The sequence below is a fragment of the Capra hircus genome, chromosome 1 (genome assembly GCF_001704415.2).
Source record: "Capra hircus breed San Clemente chromosome 1, ASM170441v1, whole genome shotgun sequence".
Classification (NCBI taxonomy): Eukaryota; Metazoa; Chordata; class Mammalia; order Artiodactyla; family Bovidae; genus Capra; species Capra hircus.
Genome location: NC_030808.1, coordinates 63,585,440 through 63,610,664, shown reverse-complemented (window position 1 = coordinate 63,610,664; position 25,225 = coordinate 63,585,440). Strand labels below are relative to the sequence as shown.

Genomic DNA, 25,225 nt, shown 5'->3' with positions numbered 1-25,225 from the left:
TTGGGTGAGAGACTGAAGTAGAATGGGACTATGGGCTTTAAGAAAGAGAGCAGCAACCTCATTGTTAGAGAAATGAAGATAAGGTTTTTTAAGGAAAGATGTAGGTAGATATTTAAGTAAAATAATTTCAGATGACGGTCTCTCTTCCCACCCAACCAAAACAACGAGAAACAAAAAAATAGAAACCCAACCAAAGTAATCAACTATCACAATAAAAACATCTCTAGTTAACATGAAAATAAAATTTTCTAGTTTTACTACTCAACAAATACTTGAAATTAGTTTAAGAAAGCAAAAAGGTTTAAAACAAAAAATTTAAATACTGTTAAGTTGACCTAAGTCTTCCATGGTACAGCCCTTAAACGCTCCTTTGAAGGAAGAAAGGGGTAGTTAGAAAAATGAAAGATATAGGACAAACTTCATCGACTCTTAACTTTGCCAGGGTCAGGGTTGTTTTTTTTGTTTGTTTTGACTATTTAGGCTACAAAAGAAAGGACTGGGAGAAAGTGAAAGGGCGAAACAGAAATCTGAAAAGAATCTTGGAGGTTGGGACGCAGGCTGTGGTGAAGTGCCTCGTGGAGCTCTCTGGGGTTCAGGACTTTCACCACGGGTCCGGGGAGTGGATCCGGGCAGGAGAGGGGCCCTGGCTGCCTGCGAGGAGGACGCCCGCCTTCGGTCCCCGGCGCTCGCGGAGGCGTGCGGGGAGCGGGCGTTTCGGCTCACAGGTGGCCAGAGCCGCGCCAGCTGCGCGCTGCGCCCGCTCCGCGGGTGGGCCGCCAGGCGTCGCGCCGGAGCCGCGGTTGCCCGGGAGACCGAGAGGGGCGAGTGGGCGGCGCTGAGCCGAGCCGCAGCCGGGCTGCCGCCCGAGTAGCCGGGCGAGAGTTGGGGGGAGTGGCTGTCCCCAGGCGGCGCGAGGGGCCGGCGGGTCCTGGGGCAGTGCGAGGTGGCCGTGGCGCCGCGGGGCGAGGCCGGCGAGCCCGGGACGCACCTGCGCGCAACTCAGCCTCTGCGGAGCCGGGCGGCGCGGGAGCCGCGCTTGCTTCGTCTGCAGGTCCCATCGTCCCAGCCCCGCCGGGCGGGCTGCGGCCAGGAGGATAGTCTGGGAGGTTCCGGCTGCCCCAGGAGCGCCGAGAGCCCGGCCCGCGCCTCGGCTGCTGCGACGAGGAGCCAGGCGGGCGGCGGGCGCGCTCCCCGCGGCCCCGGGATGACTTGTCGGGGCTCCCCTCTGGCGCCTTTGCTGCTCTTTTCTCTGCACGGTGAGTGGCCCTCCCATCCTCTCCCCTCCCGGGGGCGCCAGGCGGGGCCGGCGGGCCGGGGAAGGCGGTCTCGCCGGGGCTGGTCCTGGGAACCCAACTTTCTCGGGGGCCATATTCGTGACTGTCGGCGAGGCTCGTGCTCCCACGCGGAACCCTCTGCCAGCTCCCCGCACGGCTCCGGCTCAGGTGTTACGATCCGAGAGGTGACTGCGCCCCCCGCCCGCTTACCGCTGGTCCTGAACTGGACTCCGACCGTGACCGCGCTCTTTGCCCCGTGTAGATAACGAACTCCCTTACTTTCTGGGTCCAGGGAGAAACCGGGTTTAGAATCGTTTCCGTTACCAGGCGGCTGCAGAACGCTGGAAATGTTTTTAAAATAATTTGGAACACTTTAAGATGCAGTTTTCACCAAATCTTTAAAGAGCATGTGCAGGTTATGACTGAAAATGTGATCTTTATTAAAAACACATTAAAAAAACCTCTGCAGTAGGTACACTAGATTTGAAAACAATTTATTTTTTAATGGTCGAGCTTCTTCCCCAAGGAATTTAAGTCGACTTACAAAAGTACGTAGGACATAGCCATATTAGAACAAAAGAAATAAACGTGTTAAATTTTCTTGTTAACTGTTTTCTAAAAATATCCATTTAAATTTTGATTTCTACTTAATCTTCTTAAATTTTACATTCTATGACTAGCTGTCGTGTTGAGACCCTGTTTTCATTTTATACAAGTGACTTGGTGTGTGTGTGTGTGAGTTTCCTGTCCTGTGGAATCAAGTTTTCTGTTCCATTTAATACATTGTTGAGATTTACTGAGATTTATTCTGAAGGCTTTTATTTAAAAAGCAGGATAACTGGTTTATGGAGTTCTGTGGTTAATACTGTTTCTTTTTGAGGATACTGGTATGTTTCCCATAATTTTATAACCTTATTTGAACTGTTAATGTACCTATAGATCTTGAAGTAACTTAATTTTAGCCGACTTAAATTTGTACAGATTCAGTTTAAGGGAAGGAAGAAATACAAAACTTGCATATCTTTTCCATCAGAGCGAGAGAAGGAAATGTTCAAAATTACAGATAACTTTTCAGGACTTCAATTGGTATATATTTGGTGATGATGTACAGAGTGACATTTGTATGTGCTTTATATAAGCATGTGCTTCCCAATTAACTTTGTCTGGTCACTATTTTGAGAGGGCCAGTATTTTTCTCTGTCCTACTTTCTTTAAGCGTGAAATAAGATAGAGTAAGTGAACTTTTAAATAATCCCTCGGACACAACTGAAACTGTTTTAAATATTACTGTAAGAACAGCTGAATTTTTGGTTAAAAAAATACGTTGTTAGCCTTCATCTGTTACAATAAATGCCACCCTCTTCTTGCAAATAGTGTTTGTGTATGGTTGGGTTTTGAATTATTAGGCAGTACTTTTTAAAAGAGTTGGTGAAATTTGCAGAATCAGCCTTACAAGGTCATCTGATGTGTTTCTTTTCCTTTAGCAGAACTATTCCTAAACATACTGGGATGTTTTTATAGACTTACAAGGACATTTCAGCCTTTGTGATAATCTGTTTTGTAGAGGCACTTGTCACCCTCAAAAAACTGTGTTCATTTGTTCAACGGGTGTTTCCTGAGCCTCCACTCTGGGCGCTTGGGTGGGGCAGGATGGTGGTGGGAGACAAAGATGCACGAGTTTGTCCACCTTCTGTAAAAAATACATTGTCCACCTCCTTTAAGGAGTTTGCAGTTTTCAGACAAGCTGCAAGCATGCACAAGTGAGTTATGATACAAGGAATATATATATATGAGTGCCATTTGTTGGTGGTGGTGGTGATATCAAGGGAGACTTCATGGAAAAGTCTTTTGATCTGGACTTTGAGTAGAGTTTGAATTGGCTGAGATGGGAGTGTTTGGTTTTCTAAGCCAAAGGAACAGCCTGGCTGTAGGATACGAAGTGGAAAGTGCAGGGGCGTATTCTGGAAAGGCCAGGCTTATAGCTGCTGGAGCAGGAGATATGTATGCAAAGCAGGAAGGGCTAAAAAGGTAATAAAAGGATGATAGAGAATGTTGAATATTGTGTTTAGGTTTATTCAGTGGGCGATGGACAAGCCACTGATACTGTTTGCTTAAGAAGAGGAGGGGATGAGGATGAATAGCTGTTGAGTGCCCAGCATAACAGTCTCCAGGAGAGTACCATGTCCTGACTGCATATTAAATTCTTGAACCAGACAATGGCAGTGTTGGCATGGAGGGACTAGGGCCCATACCTAGAATTTACATTGTGGAAGGAGGGGGAAAGGTGGATTTCAGGTGCAACAAAGTTGGTTCCATCACAGAGGGGGCAAAAGGGAAATGGATGCCAGATAAATAACCATGATGGCAGTGGCCACTGCAGTGGGAGAATGCACCAAAGGTAGAAATGGTCTTTTACATTTTTGAAAGAAAATGATTGTCAAGAAATTTGTTTTTATTTTTATTTCGTTCTCTGTGGAGTAACTTCAAAGGCAATTTTAATTGAAAAGTTGACTTCTGTTATGTTCTACCAGTGGGTTCAGTTCAGTTCAGTTCAGTCGCTCAGTCGTATCTTACTCTTTGCGACCCCATGGGCTGCAGCATGCCAGGCCTCCCTGTCCATCACCAGCTCCCGGATGCCCTCCAACCATCTCATCCTCTGTCGTCCCCTTCTCCTCCCGCCTTCAATCTTTCCCAGCATCAGGGTCTTTTCAAATGAGTCAGCTCTTCGCATCAGGTGGCCAAAGTATTGGGGTTTCAGCTTCAGCATCAGTCCTTCAAATGAATATTTAGGACTGATCTCCTTTAGGATGGTCTGGTTGGATCTCCTTGCAGTCCAAGGGACTCTCAAGAGTCTTTTCCAACACCACAGTTCAAAAGCATCAATTCTTCTGGACTCAGCTTTCTTTATAGTCCAACTCTCACATCCATACATGACTACTGGAAAAACCATAGCTTTGACTATATGGACCTTTGTTGGCAAAGTCTCTGCTTTTTAATATTCTGTCTAGGTTGGTCATAACTTTTCTTCCAAGGAGCAAGTGTCTTTTAATTTCCTGGCTGCAGTCACCATCTGCAGTGATTTAGGAGCCCCCCAAAATAAAGTCAGTCACTGTTTCCACTATTTCCCCATCTATTTGCCATGAAGTGATGGGACTGGCAAGGCTATGGTTTTTCCAGTAGTCATGTGTGGATGTGAGAGTTGGACTGTAAAGAAAGCTGAGCACCAAAGAATTGATGCTTTTGAACTGTGATGTTGGAGAAGACTCTTGAGAGTCCCTTGGACTGCAAGGAGATCCAACCAGTCCATCCTAAGGCAGATTAGTCCTGGGTGTTCACTGGAGGGACTGATGTTGAAGCTGAAACTCCAATACTTTGGCCACCTGATGTGAAGAGCTGACTCATTTGAAAAGATCCTGATGCTGGGAAAGACTGAGGGCAGGAGGAGAAGGGGATGACAGAGGATGAGATGGTTGGATGGCATCACCAACTCAATGGACATGAGTTTGGGTAAACTCTGGGAGTTGGTGATGGACAGGGAGGCTTGGCGTGCTGTGGTCCATGGGGTTGCAAAGAGTCGGACATGACTGAGCGACTGAAGTGAACTGATGGGACCTGATGGCATGATTTTAGTTTTCTGAATGTTGAGTTTTAAGCCAACTTTTTCACTCTCCTCTTTCACTTTCATCAAGAGGCTTTTTAGTTCTTCGCTTTCTGCTGTAAGTGTGGTGTCATCTGCATATATGAGGTTATTGATACTTCTTCCGGCAGTCTGGATTCCAGCTTGTGCTTCATCCAGTCCAGCATTTCGCGTGAGGTACTCTGCATATAAGTTAAATAAGCAGGGTGACAATATACAACCTTGATGTACTCCTTTCCCGATTTGGAACCAGACCACTTGACCTCCCTCCTGAGAAATCTGTATGCAGGGCAAGTAGCAACAGTTAGAACTGGACATGGAACAACAGACTGGTTGCAAATTAGGAGAGGAGTACCAGTGGGTTAGGTATATCTAAAGTGTTTCTTGTATTACTTGTGGTTCCTTAAAATAGCAGGTAACTTTCCAGAATCTGGACAAAATACGTAAAAGACAATATGAAATGAAAATGAGAAGAATTATGAGCCTGAGTGTTAGCATTATGAAACATTTACTGTGAACTTCCACTGCCTAGCTTTAACTTTAATTATGGAACTTTTTGGAAGGATTCACTTTTTAGTAAAAATTTGTAGTTTGACCTACATAAAAGATGACAGCCATTGGGTGAAAATTTTAGAGAAATTAAGTTCAATATTCAACACAGACTACTCAGGAAGCAGTTTACATATTAAATCAGCAAGCGCTTAAAAAATGTTATGCTTAGAACTGTTGTCAGACCCAAGAGAATGATGCAATGGGTAAAGACGTTTTCCCCCCAGCAACAGTATGTGGCACATTTTCAAATGTGTTTTCACACTTTGACAGTGGAAGCATTTATAATGAAAAGTCTCATTTGAATCTTCATACTTAAGCCATGTGATTCAGTGTCAAACAAGGTAGTGTGCTGGTGCGCAAGATTCTTTAGTTGGTCTGAGTTATGCAGAACACCATTCTGGAAGTGAAAGTTGGGAAAATGGTGGCGCTCCCCTAAAATTCTCATCTGTAACTGGTTTATTTAGAAGAGGGACTCTGAGTCTGTGATCTACACCTGTGATATCAGTTTATATTTTGGGCAGTTTGAGGAAGGATTACTGACTTTTCTGGTAGTCTGATGACCTCAGGTGAACATGGGCGCCTCAATTTCCTCCTCCCTGGTTCGATGAGGACTCCCTGGCTCTTACGCATCTAACCCTGTGTTTTGAGAGCAGCTTCAGAACAGCTGGAGGCTCTGAAATCCTCCCTTGATTGTACTTGGAGAGAAGCTAGTTTAAGAGAGGTTGTCAGTTCTTGGGTGGTATTCAACATGCCGTCTGATTTGAGCTGATTTTGGTCTTAAAAGTGGAAAGTTAATTAGTTTACTTATTAGTTAAGCTGATCTTACTGAACTGGAAGGATTTCTTCCCATTCCAGTTTGGGTAATTGATTTCCTCTGTGCCTGGTTTCCTACCATGTAACAAGGACTGTAGTAGTAGTTTGCATCTGTGACGGTTTTAAAATTGCAGAAATGTGAAGTCAAAGAAAGAAAAATCTAATTTCATAAATCATAGACTCAGTCATTGGTCTGATTTCGGTTCATTGTTTTCATTATTAGGTCCTATGAAGAATGCTGTATTGGAGAAGGCGATGGCACCCCACTCCAGTACTCTTGTCTAGAAAATCCCATGGACGGAGGAGCCTGGTGGGCTGCAGTCCATGGGGTCGCGAAGAGTCAGACACGACTGAGCGACTTCCCTTTCACTTTTCACTTTCATGCATTGGAGAAGGACATGGCAACCCACTCCAGTGTTCTCGCCTGGAGAATCCCAGGGACGGGGGAGCCTGGCGGGCTGCCCTCTGTGGGGTCGCACAGACTCGGACACGACTGAAGCGACTTAGCAGCAGCAGCAGAATGCTATATGATGTGGTTCTGCCTCACTAATGTGTTATAGGAAGATCACATTTTCATAAATATCATTAATTTTTTGTTTTTGTAGCACAAGATTAAACTAATGCAATTTACTGGTGTGAACAATAAGTCTATTCAATAAAACATTCTTAGAAGTAGTCTGCTTACTGGTTTCTCTTGATTTAGCATTTTCATCTTGAGAGAGGTAACAAACTGACAGATGAGATGCACGCATATTTAGAAGAGCATTGCCTGTGAAGAAGTTGAGGTCTCAGAAGTGCTGAGTTCAGGAAACTCTTCTATCACAGAAAGTTCTTTGGGAGACTCTTCAGAGAATTAGGTTAACATTGTTGTTGTTTTTCAGTAGCTAAGTCATGTCTGACTCTTTGGGACCCCATGGACAGCAGCACGCCAGGCTTCCCTGTCCTTCGCTTGGTTAACATTAGTGGCTTAAAAAGATAGTGGGTCAAGGTTTAGGGTTGGGATGATGGTTAAAGTATAGTAGGTTTGTGGGAAATTCAAAATTTTTTTCATGGAGGATCACAACTATGTAATAATAATGCAGTCTGACATTGTGAATATAACTCTAATGTAATAGTGCCACTTCTGGGCCGTTCTTTCTTTCTTTTTTTAAATTTAGTTTTCTATTTTAATTAGAGGGTAATTACTTTACAGTATTGTGATGGCTTCTGCCGTACATCAGCATGAAGCGGCCATAGGTGTACGTGTCCCCTCTCTGCTGAATCCCCCTCCCCCTGCCTCCCCACCCCATCTGTTACAGAGCGCCTGCTTTGGTTCCCGGTGTCACACATCAGACTCGAAGTGGCTGTCTGTTTCACGTATGGTAATGTGTATGTTGCAGTGCTCTCCTCTCAAATCATCCCACCCTCTCCTCCTCCCACTGCAAGACATAAAGAAAGTCTGTTCTCTGTGTCTGTCTCCTTCACTGCCCTTCATAGAGGATGGTTGGTATTATCTTTCTCGATTCCATATATATGTGTTATTATACGATATTTGTCTTTCTCTTTCTGACTTACTTCATGCTGTTTAAGAGGGTCTAGATTCATCCACCTCATTAGAACTGACTCAAATGCTTTCCTTTTTATAGGTAATAGTCTGTTGTGTATATGTACCACAACTTTCTTATCCATTCATCTGCTATTGGACATCTAAGTTGCTTCCATGTCCTAGCTATTATAAACAGTGCTGCAGTGAACATTGGGGTACATGTGTCTTTTTCAATTATGGTTTCCTCAGGGTATATGCCCAGTATGGGGTTGTTGGGCTGTATGGTAGTTTTATTCCTAATTTTTAAAGGAATCTCCCGACTGTTCTCCATAGTGGTTGTAGCAGTTTGCATTCCTACCAATAGTATAAGAGGGTTCCCTTTTTTCCACACCCTCTCCAACATTTATTGTTTGTAGACTTTTTGATGATGGCCATTCTGACTGGTGTGAGATGATACCTCATTGTTGTTTTGATTTGCATTTCTCTAATAATGAACAATGTTGAGCATGTTTTCATGTGCTTATTATCCATCTGTAGGTCTCTTTTGGAGAAATGTCTGTTTAGGTCTTTTGCCCACTTTTTGATTGGGTCGTTTGTTTTTCTGGTATGGAGCTTCAAGAGCTGCTTGTATATTTTGTAGATTAATTTTGACAGTTCTTTTATTTGCTATTATCTTCTTCCTTTCTGAGGGTTGTCCTTCACCTTGCCTATAGTTTCCTTCAGGCTTCCCTGATGGTTCCCACGGTAAAGCATCTGCCCTGGAGAAGGCAATGGCACCCCACTCCAGCACTCTTGCCTGGAAAATCCCATGGACTGAGGAGCCTGATAGGCTACAGTCCATGGGGTCTCAAAGAGTCGGACACAACTGAGTGACTTCACTTTATAGTTTCCTTCATTATGCAAAAGCTTTTAAGTAACTCTCATTTGTTTATTTTTGTTTTTATTTCCGTTACTCTAGGAAGTGGATCGTAGAGGATCTTGCTGTGATTTATTAGAAGGCTCATTAATCCAAAATTTTTTAAATGAAAAGAAATTTAAAATTCCACCAAAGTCTGTTGAAGATCGCATCAGTGGAAGCTTAAGCAATGTTTACGTTTGTTTTCTCATTAATGATGAGTCTTTTCTCTCTTTCCTTCCCATCTTCTTCTTCCGTTTTGAGGAATGTTATGTTCTGTTAGTAGCGTTAGATTCTTCTTCAGTAAATAAATCTAGCTACTGGATATTGTACTTACTTCAAGTTATTTTGTTTTACCTATTCCAGGATTGATATCAACAAATAAAACCCCTGTAGCCAACCAGGCAGACCCAGAAATCACCTTAGAAGCTAGAATTGGTGGGCTTGTATGAGAGTTGTGTGGTTCTCCAGTTTCCCCTTGTTCCATGAGGGAACACTTTATCATATAATTGTGTGTGTATCTGTGTGTATATACATTTTCCCTAAAAGACAGTACCATGCCTGGCATAGACTAAGTGCTCAGTAAATAACTGTGACTGAATGAATGAGTGGTTACTAAAGCAGGTGGTACTCCCTTGTGCTTGGGGTGCCTGAAAAGCATGCTTTTTTTCTGTTAAAAAAAATGATTTCTTTAAAATTTTCCTCAGGGGTTTGGTTTGATTGTCAGCTTCAGCTGATCTTTAAACCTTGCTGAATGTTTTGTGAAATAGAGGTGAAAGAGTTCTATTTTCACAGTCTTTTCAAATTCTGTGACTTTAGAAGTTTATGTAAAAATGCTGTATTTGTAGACCTTTTAAAATTGCTACGTAGCTTCTCTTTAATCCTAAAACTTTGAAGTTGTCCATCTCAAGACTCCCCCCCGCACCTAAGGAATTTCTAAAGATTTTGCTCCATATACTAAACAGTGATGTTGGACTTTTGGGAATCCATTTAGAACCTTGAAGTTTCCCATTTATATCGCTGGTGTTCTTAGTCCTGAAGGCCTGTATGTTGGAACTAGTCTCCCAAGAATGGAGATAAGTAATTAACATCTCATATGGTCTAAGCTTCCCAGGTGGTGCAGTGGAAAATAATCTGGCTGCCAACTTGGGAGAGGTGTGTTTGATCCCACAGCAGGGAGGATTCCCTGGAGGAGGAAATGGCAACCACCTTACGTATTTTTGCCTGGAAAATCCTATGGACAGAGGAGCATGGTGGGCTGCAGTCCATGGGGTCTCAAGGAGTTGGACATGACTGAGCGCCTGAGCATGCACGTGCACGGTTTAGGCCCTCTCTCCCCTTCCCCATGTCGTGTGCATACAGCACTGCAGAAGCTTTTTAGGAAACAGGAGCATTCACTCAGCCAGCCTCACGTGGGAGGCATTATAACCCCTCCTGGTGGAGCTTGCTAGTTGTCCTTCCCTCTCATTCCCTTCCCTTCCCCTGAAGTCTGTGTATGTCAGGCCACAGTTTCTTCCTGCTGTGATTCATTCCTTTAGGTACCATCCTTTCAGTCTGCAGTGATGTTTATATCTCTCAAAATGTCCAAAGTTGTTTTCTAATCATAACTGCATCCTCAGCAATGTGCTTGCAAATGCCTTGATGTTATCATCCTTTAAATTTAAGTATCATCAGTTTTAAGTATCATTATACTGATCTTTCTTTCTTTGGACCAGGCACATCACTGTCAGCTATACAACTTCTGTCAGCCCTCATTGGTCAAGATCATTTGCCAGAACACAACATTCGTGGCAAATGAAAAGGCTGAAGTGTAGTGAACATCACTTGTTGCAGAACATATTCAAATCAGGCTAGCTAGCATTTGATGTTTTCATTGGTTGAGAAAGTTTATAGTACAGTTAACTTACGTGTATTATCTGTGTGTAAATACAGATTGCTGTACTTGTACTTGTTGGCCAAGACTTAAGACAGTATGAAGAGCACATGAAAAATGTGTTAACAGTACACTGCAAAGATGCTCAGACTTTTTGGTGTTAAAGGTTATTGGGACCTTAAAGATTATCGAGGGCCAGAAGTGCTTTTGTTTATGTGGGTTATATCTGTCAGTATTTACCACGTGCTGTGCTTAGTTGCTCAGTGGTGTCTGTCTCTGTGACCCCCGTGGACTATAGCCCGCCAGGCTCCTCTGTCCATGGTTTTCCAGGCAAGAATGCTGGAGTGGGTTGCCATTTCCTACTCAGGGGATCTTCCCAACCCAGGGATTGAACCCACATGTCTTGTGTCTCCCGCACTGGCAGGCTTATTTACCACTAGCACCGCCCGGGAAGCCTACAGATTTACCATATTGGAAGCCAAAAGTGAGAAAATAAAATATGTACTAATCAGTTTAAAAATAACTAATATATTCATTATATGTTGATATAATACATTTCTGTGCATATATAGGTTTTTCTCAAGCCAAAAAATGTTAGCAAGAAGAGTGGCATTGTTTTACATTTTTAGAAATGTCAGGCTCCCTGGAAGACAGCTAGATTCTCCTATCTGCTTTTGTATTCAATTTATTATGATGTATTGGTTTGGTTGAACTACATGAAGAATATCTGGCCTCTTACAACTATGTATTTGGAAAAGGAAGGAGTATGTTGATAGCATTTTCAGATCATTTTGTTTATTCTTTGATATTCCACCAAAACACTTTAAGTTGTAGTATCTAAAAGATTGGGCTTCCCAGGTGGCTCACTGGTAAAGAACCCACGTGCCAATGCAGGAGACGCAAGAGACAGGGTTTGATCCCTGAGTCGAGAAGATCTCCTGGAGGAGGAAATGGCAACCCACTCCAGTATTCTTGCCTGGAAAATTCCATGGACAGGGAAGCCTGATGGGCTACAGTCCACGGGGTCTCAAAGAGTCAGACACGACTTAGCAACTGAGCACATGTACATCTTAAAGATTGGTTGCAGTGAAGATTCTGAAACCATGTCAGTAAACATTTCTTACTCCTTTATATTGAAGTCCACTTTAATAGATTTAGACATTGCACTTTAAATGGATCTTATACTCATGTGTGTGTTTTTTTTGTGACATTATTCATTGATTGTTTGAAAAAATATTGGTTCACTGATGCCGATCTTACAGATGTTGACATGTATTGCATTTTATAAAATGTAAAAAGATAATCACATTTAATACCACCATTGACCTCACCAGCACAGCCTTTTAGTGTTGGGAAACTGTTAAAGTTCACAATGGCAGATACAAGCTTTCCAGAATTTTAATATTTATTCCAATTTTATCACTGGCAACAGATAGTTGTTGGTTACTTCCCTCAAAATGAGAGCCTTGCTTTGTTCGGTTTTGAGAAAATGTCATCCAGATTCCTAAGTCTGACTGAATAGTCTGTGAGTTGTTCTTTCAAGTACAAGGGCTAATCCAGGGAGAAGCGGATGGTAGAGTTAGCCTTGAGCTCTAACTGCTGGCCCAGCACTTTTCCTTAGGACCCCATTTGACTCTGTAGCTGCATATGGGGTTCCTATTTCATGCTGCCCGTTCGGTCACACAGAACACTAGGTCAGGATGCAATGAAACTGCTGTTGTTGCTTCACAAAGACATTTAAAAAAAACTGGATTTCCTTTTTTAACCGTGTGTGATGGTGATCACTGCAGCCTTCTCCCACGGTTTTGTGACAGTGCCTTGACTTACGCCAAGGCGCCAACAGTTTCACCCACCACTGCTTCTGCACCATAAGTACAAATGTCAACTCAGGCAAAAAGGCAGATAATACTTTACCAGTATTAAGAAAAAAGCTTTTACCTCTTGGACTTTCTGACAGGATCTTGGAGACCCCCATGGTTCTATGGACTAGTCTTGAAATGCTGGTATAGTGTAATGAGATGTTAGTATTTTTTTTTTTGAAAAAAGTTTTAGACACAAATAGCTGCACAATTATCCTATATTATGGGGGATGGCATTAAATGGAGTATGTATGCATTAAAAAAATAAATACTATACTCTAAAATTCTTTATTTTTTTATAATTTTTTAAATCATAAAAGTAGCATATCTTAGCCGTAAAAATTCAGACAGTGCAGAAATGTTTAAGAATTGACTCAAACCCACCTCCACCCACTGAATTCTCTGCTTTTACTGTGCATTGTTCCAGGCCTTTCTTGAACCACAAACAAAGCTTGCATGCATATGTATTTAAAAAAAAATGCCATAAATACTCTTCTGTAACTTATTTTTAAAACATTACAATTTAATATGGGTATCTTACAACATCTATTATGTGGTATCTTACCACATCTATTACATTATCCTTAGTGATCATTTGGTATTTCACAGCATGTATAATTTATTTAGCTGTTTCTCCATTATTGGATATTAATGTTGTTTCTCATTTTTTTATATTAACTATGTAGCAGACATTTTTGGACATATAACCTATAAATCTGTGTAGAAATTTTTATAGTCTAGGTTGCCCAAAGTGAAATTTTTTGGTTGTACACATTTAGCATCACGTAAAAGTTTATGGGTCTGTAGAGAGAGACAGCTCAGATTTGAATTCTTGACTTGTCATTTATTTGTTCTGTGACTTTGGGAATGATATTGATGTCCTGAGCTTGGGCTTGATTATCTTATAAAGTGGAAATAACCTTCTCAGTGTGTTGAGAAGTACTAAATTAAATGAAACGACACGTCTCTAAACTGTGTAGCATAGTGCCTGGCAAGGAGAAAATGAAGATGCTTGGTTAGTGGCAGTTAGTCATAAGGAATGCTAAACCCCAGTTCGAGTCAGGAAGCAAGAGCCCTAACCAGGTTTATCAGTGGAGGTGTGACCTGGGACCCATCAAGCTGCTAGCTCTCCAGGCCTGCTTGCTTTTGCAAAATGAGGGATTAGGTGGTTAGGTGATCTCTTCTTTTCCAGCTCTGTGTCCTCATGGTTCTTTAACTTGGCTCCCAAGTATTGAGAGGATCGGCAATAAAATAAGCTGGAGAAAGCATATGGCTGATGTTAACATATTTATAAAGCTTTTCCTAAAACAGTTATTTGACTTACCTCACCCTCTCCCCCTATCAGTTTAATAAGACTTTTTGGTGATACCTATTCTAGGAATTAAAACCATCTTCATCTGTTGTAGAAAGATTATAAAAAGTGGTTTCAAATATAAAGAACTATATTTTAAAATTAATTTCTGTTCACTTTAGCTCAGGCTATGTACATACATCTTTATTTTCCTAAATCCTTTGTAGCATAGATAGGTATTGTATGTGCCAGGAGAGGGTCAGTTGTGAACTGACTTATGAAAAAGCATTTTACCACAATCACTGTATTCTGGTCCTTTAACTTGATTTTTAGGACATTTCTCTGCTTTTATCACATAATGACTGCTCTTGGTCTAAGCCAGGCGTTTGTTGTTATTTAGTCGCCGAGTCGTGTCCAATTCTTTGTGACCCCATGGACAGTGGCCCACCAGGCTCCGCTGTCCATGGGATTCCCCAGGCAAGAATATGGGAGTGGTTTGTCATTTCCTTCTCCAGGGGTCTTGCTGCCTCAGGGATCGAACCCACATCTCTTGTGTTGTCATGTGAATTCTTTATCACTGAGCCACCAGTGTCTAAAATGTATCTGGACTGGGTTACATGATGTATATAGACATTTTTGTAGTGCTGCTGTTGATTAAAAGTGAAAAGCTTGTGAGCTTTAAAAAAACATTGGGTTTTAGTCAAGGAGGCAGTGATGAAAGCTTTGGAGGGGTGTGGTTGGACATGTCTTAACTCTGACTTATGTCATTGATAGTGTTTCCCAGCTGTTCTTTGTGCATTTTCATGAAAGAGGATGTTTTTATGCAAAACCAGGTGGTCTCCCAAATGGACAGTTAGTCGCATTGGCAGAACTTCCAAATAATTCTAAGATTTTGTAAACTCACTGCCCACTGTTTCCTTGGTATGATTTGTTTTCAGATTAAATTTTTCTGAAACTAAAACACGCTAGTAGAGAAGATTCTTAAGGTTTATCCTCCAAAATAGTTATAGAAACTTAAACACGATTCATTGTCATAAAAATACTTGCTGAAAATGTGACTTTGAATTCCTGCTAATTTGTGATTTCATTGTCCTCAGAGCAAAGCATGTTTCAGTTGCCCTTTGATGTCTCCAGTTTCCATGTTAACATTTGTACTTCTTTGGACAAATAAATTGTGCTCTTCCCTCCTCCCTTCCTAGTTACTTTGGATTCATGTGGTTGAGTTGTCTTTCTCATTAGTAAGAAAGTGTACTGTTGTGAGCCATGGGGAGCTGGACCACCGAGGTCTCGTAGAGCCCTTTAATTCCATAATGTCCTTGATCTGACGAAGCCGCTCAGCAAATCTCTTCACAATTTCCACGACCAAGCCATCTGCCTGCATTGAAATAAATCAAATCTGCTTACTCCGTCAATGTCTAACGAGTTTCCTATAAACTGAGGATGTTGACCATGAGCACGAAAATAATTTGCAATCTTGAGCACTTCCTCTTGACTTCTCATCCAGGATTCTCTTGACACAGTGGAAGTTGGCCTGCCAGCTTTCTCTTTGACTTGAGTCAGAGTGTGATGGAGCCGCCCCCCCGCTCCCTGGGGTGCAGCTCCTCACTCAGGGACAGTGAGTGCATCTCTCCTTCAGCTTCTCCACATCCAGGGTGAGCTTCACAAAGCCTGTACTTGCCTGCTGCTTTCTATATGCTCGCTGTATAGAAACATGCACACAGTTGGCTGTTTTTGCATGTTGCAGTTTGCATGCACACACACGCATTTATGTTTGAATCTCAGGCAAACTGATTTTGTATGTGGCCCAAGCTTCTGATATTATCTGGACTTTGGACACTGTGGCACCATCACGCTGGGCAAGTGTGTAATCCCCTGGCCTGTGCCTAGGCAAAAATAATAATAATAATTTTTTTTCACATCTGAGAACCACCAAATCTAAACCATTTCTTCTTAGTGTTCTTAATTTCTTGCTCTCCTTTTTTTCCTCACTACCTTCATTAATTTATATCCTTAAGTGTACATTATTCTGACACTTTTCTAGTGGGTCTTTATTTTGCCTTTCTTCTCTTTGATCCATCCTTTATTCTGTGCCAGGCTGCTTTCCTGTGAAACACTGTTTTCATTATATCCCTCCCTTCCTTCAATAGCAATAACAACTGCATAATCTGAAAACCTCTGATACAGTCACTCAGCCTTTTCCTTTATGTGAGCTAAGTTTGCAGTAGCTTCCCACTTTCTTCTAACATGTTCCTGCGGCCTTTCTAAAATTCGTACTTTGTTCAGTCCACTGAGGAATGATGACATACATACTTATTTTGGGGGTTATATTTCAAAGTTGCGAAAAGAGAGTAGTGACCAGGACTAAAATTTTTTAAACCATAATATACACAAAATACTTTGGCCACCTCATGCGAAGAGTTGACTCATTGGAAAAGACTCTGATGCTGGGAGGGATTGGGGGCAGGAGGAGAAGGGGACGACCGAGGATGAGATGGCTGGATGGCATCACTGACTCCATGGCCGTGAGTCTGAGTGAACTCCGGGAGTTGGTGATGGGCAGGGAGGCCTGGCGTGCTGCGATTCATGGGGTCGCAAAGAGTCGGACATGACTGAGCGACTGAACTGAACTGAACTGATACACAAATAGTGTAGTAATATTGAGTAGTACTTAGTGAATTATCATAAGTCATATCATACTTAGGTAACCATCATCTAGATCCAAGGGCAGTGCACTGCCCACATCCAGTAGCCCCCAGAGACCCTCTCAATGATCCTGCCGTTCCCTGCTCCCCCAAGGTAACCACTTTTTAAAAAATGTATTGAAACTATAGCTGGTTTACAATGTTGCGTTAATTTCTCCCTACAGCAACGTGATTGAGTTATGCATGTATGTTCTTTTCGTTATTCTTTCCTGTTGAGGTTTATCACAGGATATTGACTGTACCTCCCTGTGCAATACAGTAGGACCTTGTTGTTTATCCATCCTGTATTGGATAGTTTGTGTCTGTGAATTCCTAACTCTTGATCCTTCCATCTCCATCTGTCCTCCCTCTCGGTAACTGCAAATCCATTCTTTATGTCTGTGAGTCTGTTTCTTTTTTATAGATATGTTCATTTGTGTCATATTTGAGATTTTACATATAAGCAATGTCATATGGTATTTGTCTTTCTCTTTCTGACTTTGCTTAGTATGATAATCTCTGGATCCATCCATGTTGCTACAACTGGCACGATTTCATTCTTTTCCATGGCTAATACTCCACTGTATATACCTCATCTTCTTTACCTGTTGATCTCTTGATGGGCATTTAGGTTTTTTTCATGTCTTGGCTATTGTGAATAGTGCTGCTTTGAACATAGGGTTGCATGTATCTTTCCAAATTATAATTTTGTCTGGGAATATGTTCAGGCGTGGGATTGCTAGGTCATAGGGCAGATCTATTTTTAGTTTTTTGAAGTACCTCCACACTGTCTTCCATAGTGGTTGCACCAGTTTACATTCCCACCAACAGTGTAGGAAGGTTTCCTTTTTTCCATACCTTCTCCAGCATTTACTATTTGTAGACTTTATAATGATGGCGTGAGGTGATACCTCATTGTATTATTGACTTGCATTTCTCTAATAATTAGCAATGATGAGCATCTTTTCATGTGTCTATTGGCCATCAGTATAGCTTCTTTGGAAAAATGTCTGTTGAGGTCTTCTGCCTGTTTTTTGATTGAGTTTGGTTTTTTGTTATCAGTTTGTATGGGCTGTTTGTATATTTTGGAAATGAAGCCCTTGTTGGTCCCATCATTTGCAGGTGTTTTCTCCCAGTCTGTAGGTTGTCTTGTTGTTGTTGTTGTTAGTGGTTTCCTTTGTTGTATAGAAGCTTATAAATTTGATTAGGTCCCATTTGTTAATTTTTGCTTTTATTTTTGTTACTGTTGGAGTCAACAAAGGTAACCACTTTTTTACTTCTAATACCAGAAATTAGTCTGTTTTTAAAATTTATATAAGTAGACTAATTCTTATTCAGTATGTATTCCTTTGTGTCTGCCTTTGAAAATTCACCACTGATTATGTGATTTATCCACACTGCTACATGTAGCTGTAATTTCTTCACCTCTGTTACAGAATAGCACTTCAGTGCGTGAATAAACCACTATATGGATTTATCCATCCTACTGCTCATAGACGTTTGGGTGGTTTCTAGTTTTGACAATGAACAACACTGCTGTGAACATTCTTGTGTGTGTCTTTGGACACGTAATCAGAGTTAGGAATACACCTAAGAAACAAATTGCACGTATTCAGCCTTAGTAGGTACTGCCATTTTCCCAAAGTGACTGTGCTGATCTTTATACCCGCCTAGCAGTTTATCCATTTTCTCTACATCCTGGCGTGACATCAAGTATTGTCAGCTTGTTTTACTTTAGTCATTCTGATGGGCAAATAAAGGTATCACACTTTGTGTGTTCCTAGTTTGCAGGTATTTTGTACTTGGCTGATTACTGATGAGGTTGCTCACCTTTTCTCCTTCTTATTGGCCATTTAGGTATCTTCTTTTGTGAACTGTCCGTTCAAGTATTTTGCCAGTTTAAAAAAAGCAGTTTTATTGAGATATAATTAGCATACCATATTTTTCGCTTGTTTAAAGTATACAGTGATTTTTGGTGTATTACATTGGTAATTTTTAGGAATTGTGGTAAAATGTTACATGAAATTAGCCATTTTAAGTTGCCAACATCTGTTGGATCATAAAGCAAGGGAATTCCAGAAAAACTTCTGCTTCATTGACTATGCTAAAGCGTTTGACTCTGGATCACAACAAACTGTGGAAAATTCTTAAAGAGATGGGAATATCCGACCACCTTACCGTATCCTGAGAAACCTGTATGCAGGCCAAGAAGCAACAGTTAGAACTGGTTCCAAATTGGGAAAGGAGTACGTTAAGGCTGTGTATTGTCACCCTGCTTATTTAACTTATATGCAGAGTACATTATGCAAAATGCTGGACTGGATGAAGCACAAACTAGAATCAAGACTGCTGGGAGAAATGTCAACAACCTCAGATATGCAGATAATACCACTCACATGGAAAAAGTGAAAAAAAAAGTGAAGAGAAATTAAAGGGCATCTTGATGAAAGTGAAAGAGGAGAGTGAAAAGGCTGGCATTCTTTCTCAACATTCAGAAAGTGAAGATCATGGCATCTGGTCCCATCACTTCATGGCAAATAGATGAGGAAACAGTGACAGACTTTATTTTCTTGGGCTCCACAATTGCTGTGTATGGTGACTGCAGCATGAAATTAAAAGACACTTGCTCCTTGGAAGAAAAGCTATGACAAACCTAGACAGCATATGAAAAAGCAGAGACATCACTTTGCCAGCAAAGGTCCATAGAGTCAAAGCTATGGTTTTTCCAGTAATCACGTCTGGATGTGAGAGTTGGACCACAAAGAAGTCTGAGCACTGAAGAATTGATGTTTTCAAATTCTTCTCCAGAATTGGTGCTGGAGAAGACTCTTGAGAGTCCCTTGGACAGCAAGGAGATCAAACCAGTCAATCCTAAAGGAAATCAACCCTGAATATTCACTGGAAGGACTGAAGCTCCAGTACTTGGCCACATGATGCTAACTCATTGGGAAAGACCCTGATGCTGAGAAAGATTGAGGACAGAAGGAGAAGGGGACTACAGAGGCTGAGATGGTTGGATGACATCACCGACTCAATGAACATGAGTTTGAGCAAATTCTGGGAGATAGTGAAGGACAGGGAAGCCTGGCATGCTGCAGTCTGTGGGGTTGCAAAGAATAGGACACGACTAAGTGACTGGACGATAGCAAACCATCTTGCTAGTCTGTGCAATTCGGTGGCATTAGCACTTTCACAGTGTTGTACAACCATCATCACTGTCTATTTCTAAAACGTTTTTATCATCCCAAACAGAAATTCAATAAATATTGAATAATAGCTGCCTGTTCCTGCTTTCCCCAGGCCCTGGTAACATCTGATCTATTTAGATATCTTTTAATTTGCCTATTCTAGGTATCTCATATAGGTGGCTGCTGCTGCTGCTGCTAAGTCACTTCAGTCGTGTCCAACTCTGTGTGACCCTATAGACAACAGCCCACCAGGCTCTGCTGTCCCTGGGATTTTCTAGGCAAGAACCCTGAAGTAGGTTGCCATTTCCTTCTCCAGTGCATGAAAGTGAAAGGTAAAGTCGCTCAGTTATGCCTGACTCTTCATGACCCCATGGACTACAGCCTACCAGGCTCCTCCGACCTTGGGATTTTCCAGGCAAGAGTACTGGAGTGGGGTGCCATTGCCTTCTCTGAATATAGGTGGAGTCATACAGTATTTGTCCTTTTGTGACTGACTTTCTTCACTTAGCATGATTTCAGGGTTCATCCATGTTGCAGCAGGTATCAGAACTTCATTCCTTTTAAGGCCTGAGTAATATTTCATTGTTATATATATATGCTACTTTTGTTTATTTACCTTTTGACAAACCCTTGGGTTTTTGCCAGTTTTTAAACTTTGAAAATCTGTGTCTTTTTTCCCCCTTGATTTGTATAGGTTTTAAAAATATTTTTGCTGAAATACAGGCACTTTATTGGTTATATGGGTCACAAAATCTTTTACCTGTGACTTGCCTTTTCACCTTCATACTTTAGTGTTTTTTAAAGAACAGTTCTTAATTGTAATTTATTTGGTTTTGACACTTTTTTCTTTTTGACTAGCACTTTTTGTGTCTTGGCTAAGATATCTTTGCCTGTGATCTTTTAAAAGCTGTATTGCTTATCTTTTATATTTTGACCTGTAGTCCCCTGAAATTGGTTTTTTATGTGTGTGATGAAAATTGGGAGTCAAGGACTAAAGCTTACTTTTTGTGGTAGTTTACTTTTTTACATTTATGTTTAGTCTTCTGGGTTAAATAAGTGCTTTGAGTTGGTCTTATATTTAATTTTATCTTCAGGAGCTAGCATATTGCCTTGCACCTGGTAAGACATAAGTAAATGCTTATTAATAATGGTCAGGTTGTACAGGCTCATTTCCCAAAAGACACATAGGGACTCATACAGAACAGTGAAATGTAACTTTCCTCTTAAATTGTTATTGTTTAGTTGCTAAATCATGTCTGACTCTTTTGTGATCCCATGGACTATAGCCTGCCCAGTTCCGCTCTTGTGGGATTTCCGAGGCAAGAATCCTGGAGTGGGTTGCCATTTCCCTCTTCAGGGGATCTTTCTGACCCAGGGATCGAACCCACATCTCCTGCAGACAGGCAGGCTCTTTGCCACCGAGCCACCAAGGAAGCCTACTTCTTCTTAAATAGCATTCATATACTAATTTCCTCTTTATAGCATTAGTTTCTTCTCGCCGTTTTTTGGAGACCTATCTGCCTTTTCCTCCTCTGTTGCCACTGCCATCTTTGCCGTCGTCATCCTTCTCCTTCATTAATACCATCCTCAACATCTGGAACTGAAGTTGAGTTCTAAATCTCGCAATCTTAATTTCCCCATTATGTAGTACTCTCCTTTTAAGGTATTAATTTTAGTTTTATAATAGTATTTTATATTGTAGAGTACCTTGCATCATAACAACATCACCTTCCATTTGTTTTGTCCCAGGAATTTTAATCCATGGTCCAAAAATCATTTTCAGAGATGTCACAGAAATTTTTGTGTTGTGTTTGGTATTCTCAGTGAGAATATCTCAGCCTTTAAAAGTTTATTCTTTAATTTTCCAATAAACTGTTCATAAGCCCATGCTATATACACCACTGTACTTAGGCATTGTGGGTCATACAGAGTATTCGATATGGTACCTGGTCTTTAAGAACCTAACACACGTGTTCAGTTCACTTCAGTTGCTCAGTCGTGTCAGACTCTTTGCCACCCCATGGACTGCAGCACACCAGGAGTTTACTCAAACTCATGTCTATTGAGTTGCTGATGCCATCCAACCATCTCATCCTCTGTCATCCCCTTTTCCTCCCGTCTTCATTAGGGTCTTTTCAAATGAGTCAGTTCCTCGCATCAGGTGACCAAAGTATTGGAGTGTCAGCTTCAATATCAGTCCTTCCAGTGAACATTTAGGACTGATTTCCTTTATGATGGACTGGTAGCTATGGTTAGAATTGTAAGCACAATTACAGTTTGGAGATTTATGTGAATCAGAAAAGGAATAATTGTGGAACACGTCAGAATCAGGTGAGGAACTGAAGTGCAGATGTGTAGTAAAGTGTCAAGTGGAAGAAGATAGAGGCCGTGTGCACTGCCCATCTGGTCTTCATCGCAGTTGATGAGGCAGAACACCTTTGTTTTTTCTGTACTCAGCAATTTTTAAAGAGAAAAACAAAGCAAAAAACAGGCTTATTATGGTTCAGGCATCTGAGGATAGAAAGATTAAAAAGTTTACAGTCTAGTCTTTAGGACTCCGTGAGTTTAGTCTAAAAGACAACGTGATTGAGCTCATTATTATTGAATTTGTTACACTAATGATATGAATGCAGTCTTGTCTTCTTCTCAGTCCTCGTCGTTTTGACAAACCAAGTCATTTTCTTAGGTGGTGTGGTTCTTGGGGTCTGCCAGCTCTGCAGCCAGCCACTTTCTGCATGCACTGGAAGACAGGTGGCCTCTGAGGCAGTGCTCCTGGTCCCCAGGGGCCTGCATGAGATGTGAGAGAGACCTGGTAGTGCTTGTGCATCCTGGCGAGGGGACCATAGAGGTCCTCGGTTAGAATGAAGAGATCCGCATGTGCAGGAATTTCAGCATCAGGGACAAGTGGCCAGCACACCTGTAAGGACGGGAACCAGCACACACCCAACACTATTCCCCATTCAGCATGACCACTGGAAGGAACACCCCGCAGAGCACCAGTCTTAACCTGCTACTCCTAGACTAATAAGTGGTGAGTTAAGATACTTTATGGGAGAGCGGCCAGTAAAGACCCAGAGGACTTTGTGTGGCTATGAGGGTCAGCTCTCTTCTCTGCCATGGGGTAGTTTGAGAACTCTCTCCTTCATGCAGTCAGATAGCATCTTGAAGAAAAGCAGGATGAGGGGAAGGAAATCTAAAAGACTGAGCGTTTATGTGAGCCGTCCAAAAGAGACATCTGTAAGATTACTTAAAGAAGTTGTTCAGATTATTGGATCAGCCTTAGAGGAGTAGATTGGGCTGAATTTGGTTATTCCCTTCATGCCCACTATCCATCGTGTTTTGGGGTGAGTTGTTGGGAGGTGAGAAGTGGTAAGAAGGTCATATCAGTTTGAGATAAAATAGACTTTTTTTTTAGTACATGCTTGTTTATTAACAAAGAAATACAAATTTACTTATTGCTCTTCTCTTGATAACATTAGGTTTAGATGCGTGGCCAATCCCACAGAATCTAATGGCCTCCTCTGGCCAGATGCGCTGGTATTGAGCTTTGTCCTAGTTTTTAACTTAAGCTGATGTACCAACATGGTAGCAAATGTGTAAGCAATTGCAGGAACCATACTACAGTGGTTTATTGAATCTCAATAAGTGATCTTTTCTTTGAAGAAAAGCCTCTTTATTTGCTTGATCACTTGGAGTGCTTTTTAAAAATACTTGGATTTGGCAGGCTTTTTGGATACTGAGGTGCCCACAGTGAACTGAATGTGGTTAAACAGCTTGGAACGTTGGAGCTGAATAGGCTCTGGGCACATGTGCCAAGGGGTAGCAAGCCAAGCTGTCCTGTCTCCAGAGCCAGCCCTGCCAGGCCTCAGCTCTGCTGCTCCACCACTTCTGGATGCCTCTCTAAGTCAGCACGTTTCTCCTGCTTTTAGCATCCAAGTTTCCAGTCTAGATGTCAAGTTTCTATGAAGGTCGTAGCTGCCATGATTGGGGACCCTGTGCCACGCGCCAGTGCCCAGGCACTTTAGGTATGTTTACTCGGTGATCCTTAAGACAAGCCTGTGAAATAGATGAATATTAACCTTGTTTCCAAGCAAGAAAGTTGATTGTGTGGTTGGAGAGAGAATGAATTTCAGTACCTAGAAGAGTAAGTGCCTAGAAGATAATATCTAAAGTGCTGTGTCAGGCTCAGACAGTGACTGGATTACATTTTCTCTTTTAAACTCACTTTGTGGTGATTTTATCCCCATTCTGCGACCTCACTGGACAAGAATTTGGGGAGCATCTATTTGAGCTGTTTGAGCAGGACTTAAATCACCTTTAGAACCTAAGCATACGGAGATTACGGCGCTCCAGCCTGTGAAAGTCAAAATGAAACCTAAACTGTGAAGCAGGAGTGAGCAAGTCCAACACAGCTGTGTTTTTCCCTTCAAGAGGACTGCTTTAAACTTTGCTCCCATGTATCAGATACGAACCTTGAAAACCCCCTTTTCTGCCTCCTTCCCCCTGTCTCTCTCCCCTTCTACCTTGCTGATGCCTTATGTATTTGCTTGGTGTGCCTGGTAAATAGTACAGCGTGAGCCGTTAGAGAGTTTAGAACTTTGTTTTTATGTATTTCACATAAGTTGGCATGATGGAAGATTTGTAAGTTCTCACATTCAAAGGGGAATGATTGAAAAATTATTATTCCAAGAAGAAACTGTGCTTGGCCTGTGGGTTAGACACGGCAGCTGGTAGAAGTACACAGCCCCACTCCTGCCTGTATTGAGTTGACAGTTTCCAAGGAGGGGAGGGAGGAAACAGTTTTTTGAATGCTTACTAGATACTCGCCCTTCAAATATATGTGATATAATTAATCTTTACCACACCCTTGAATATTTCCATTTTATAAACAAGGAAAGGTTAAATAAGGCCACAGCTCTTATGTCCTTGGTATCCAGAACCTACCCTCTTCTCACTTCAGGAAAAGGAGAGCAAGAAAACACAGTCATTTCAGCTTGAAATCCCCTTTTCTCCTCTTTCTTCCGGGCCTGGAAAATAAGGCTTGCGTTTCTGGACCCAGGTTGGATGTCACCTCCCATGTGGTCTCCTAGAATTGGCTTTTTCCCTCCCTAAATCCATAGCGTGCCGTTCAGACTTTAGCCCATCCTGTTATCCTGGTCTCTGTAATCTGCACACTCGCTTCTTTGTTTTACCTTCTTCCTTCCTTACCTTTAGGCACTGCGCCTGGCACACAGGCAACTGGGAACTAGCAGTCTCTCTCAGCATCTGCGAAGGATTTAGCTGAGCCCAGGGGAGGCGGGGCCCAGCGGATTGGGGAGGGTGGGAGTGGGAGTGGGGGACAGCCTTGGAAGTGGTCCCATGTAGAGGAGCATTGCTGGCTCCTGTCAGGAAGCAACGTGAGTTAAATTTGGATGCCACATTTATTATTTCAGCTCTTTGAAAACTGCCCCTAATGATATCTCTTTTCTTTTATTTCCTCAAAATTAATTATCTTTTTGTAGCTATGGCAACTCATTTGAAACTCTATTATGCCTGTAATCTGTGCCCATTGAACTATTTGCTTCAGCATTCTAAACATTTTCCTGCATAGTCAATAGTTCTATATTTGCAGCGTTCTCTTCCTTCTGGTGAAAATTG

At 41.8% G+C, this 25,225-nt stretch overlaps 1 protein-coding gene across 2 annotated transcripts in view; it reads left to right on the top strand.

The window, feature by feature from the left end:
* The window catches only part of IGSF11 (immunoglobulin superfamily member 11), a 140,117-nt gene continuing 115,489 nt past the window's right edge, over positions 598 to 25,225 (top strand). For both annotated transcript variants that reach the window (XM_018041096.1, XM_018041084.1), the window contains exon 1: positions 598 to 1,256. In XM_018041096.1, the coding sequence (XP_017896585.1) occupies positions 1,205 to 1,256 (52 nt within the window). In that variant the 5' untranslated portion in view covers positions 598 to 1,204. The remainder of the gene's footprint in view (positions 1,257 to 25,225) is intronic.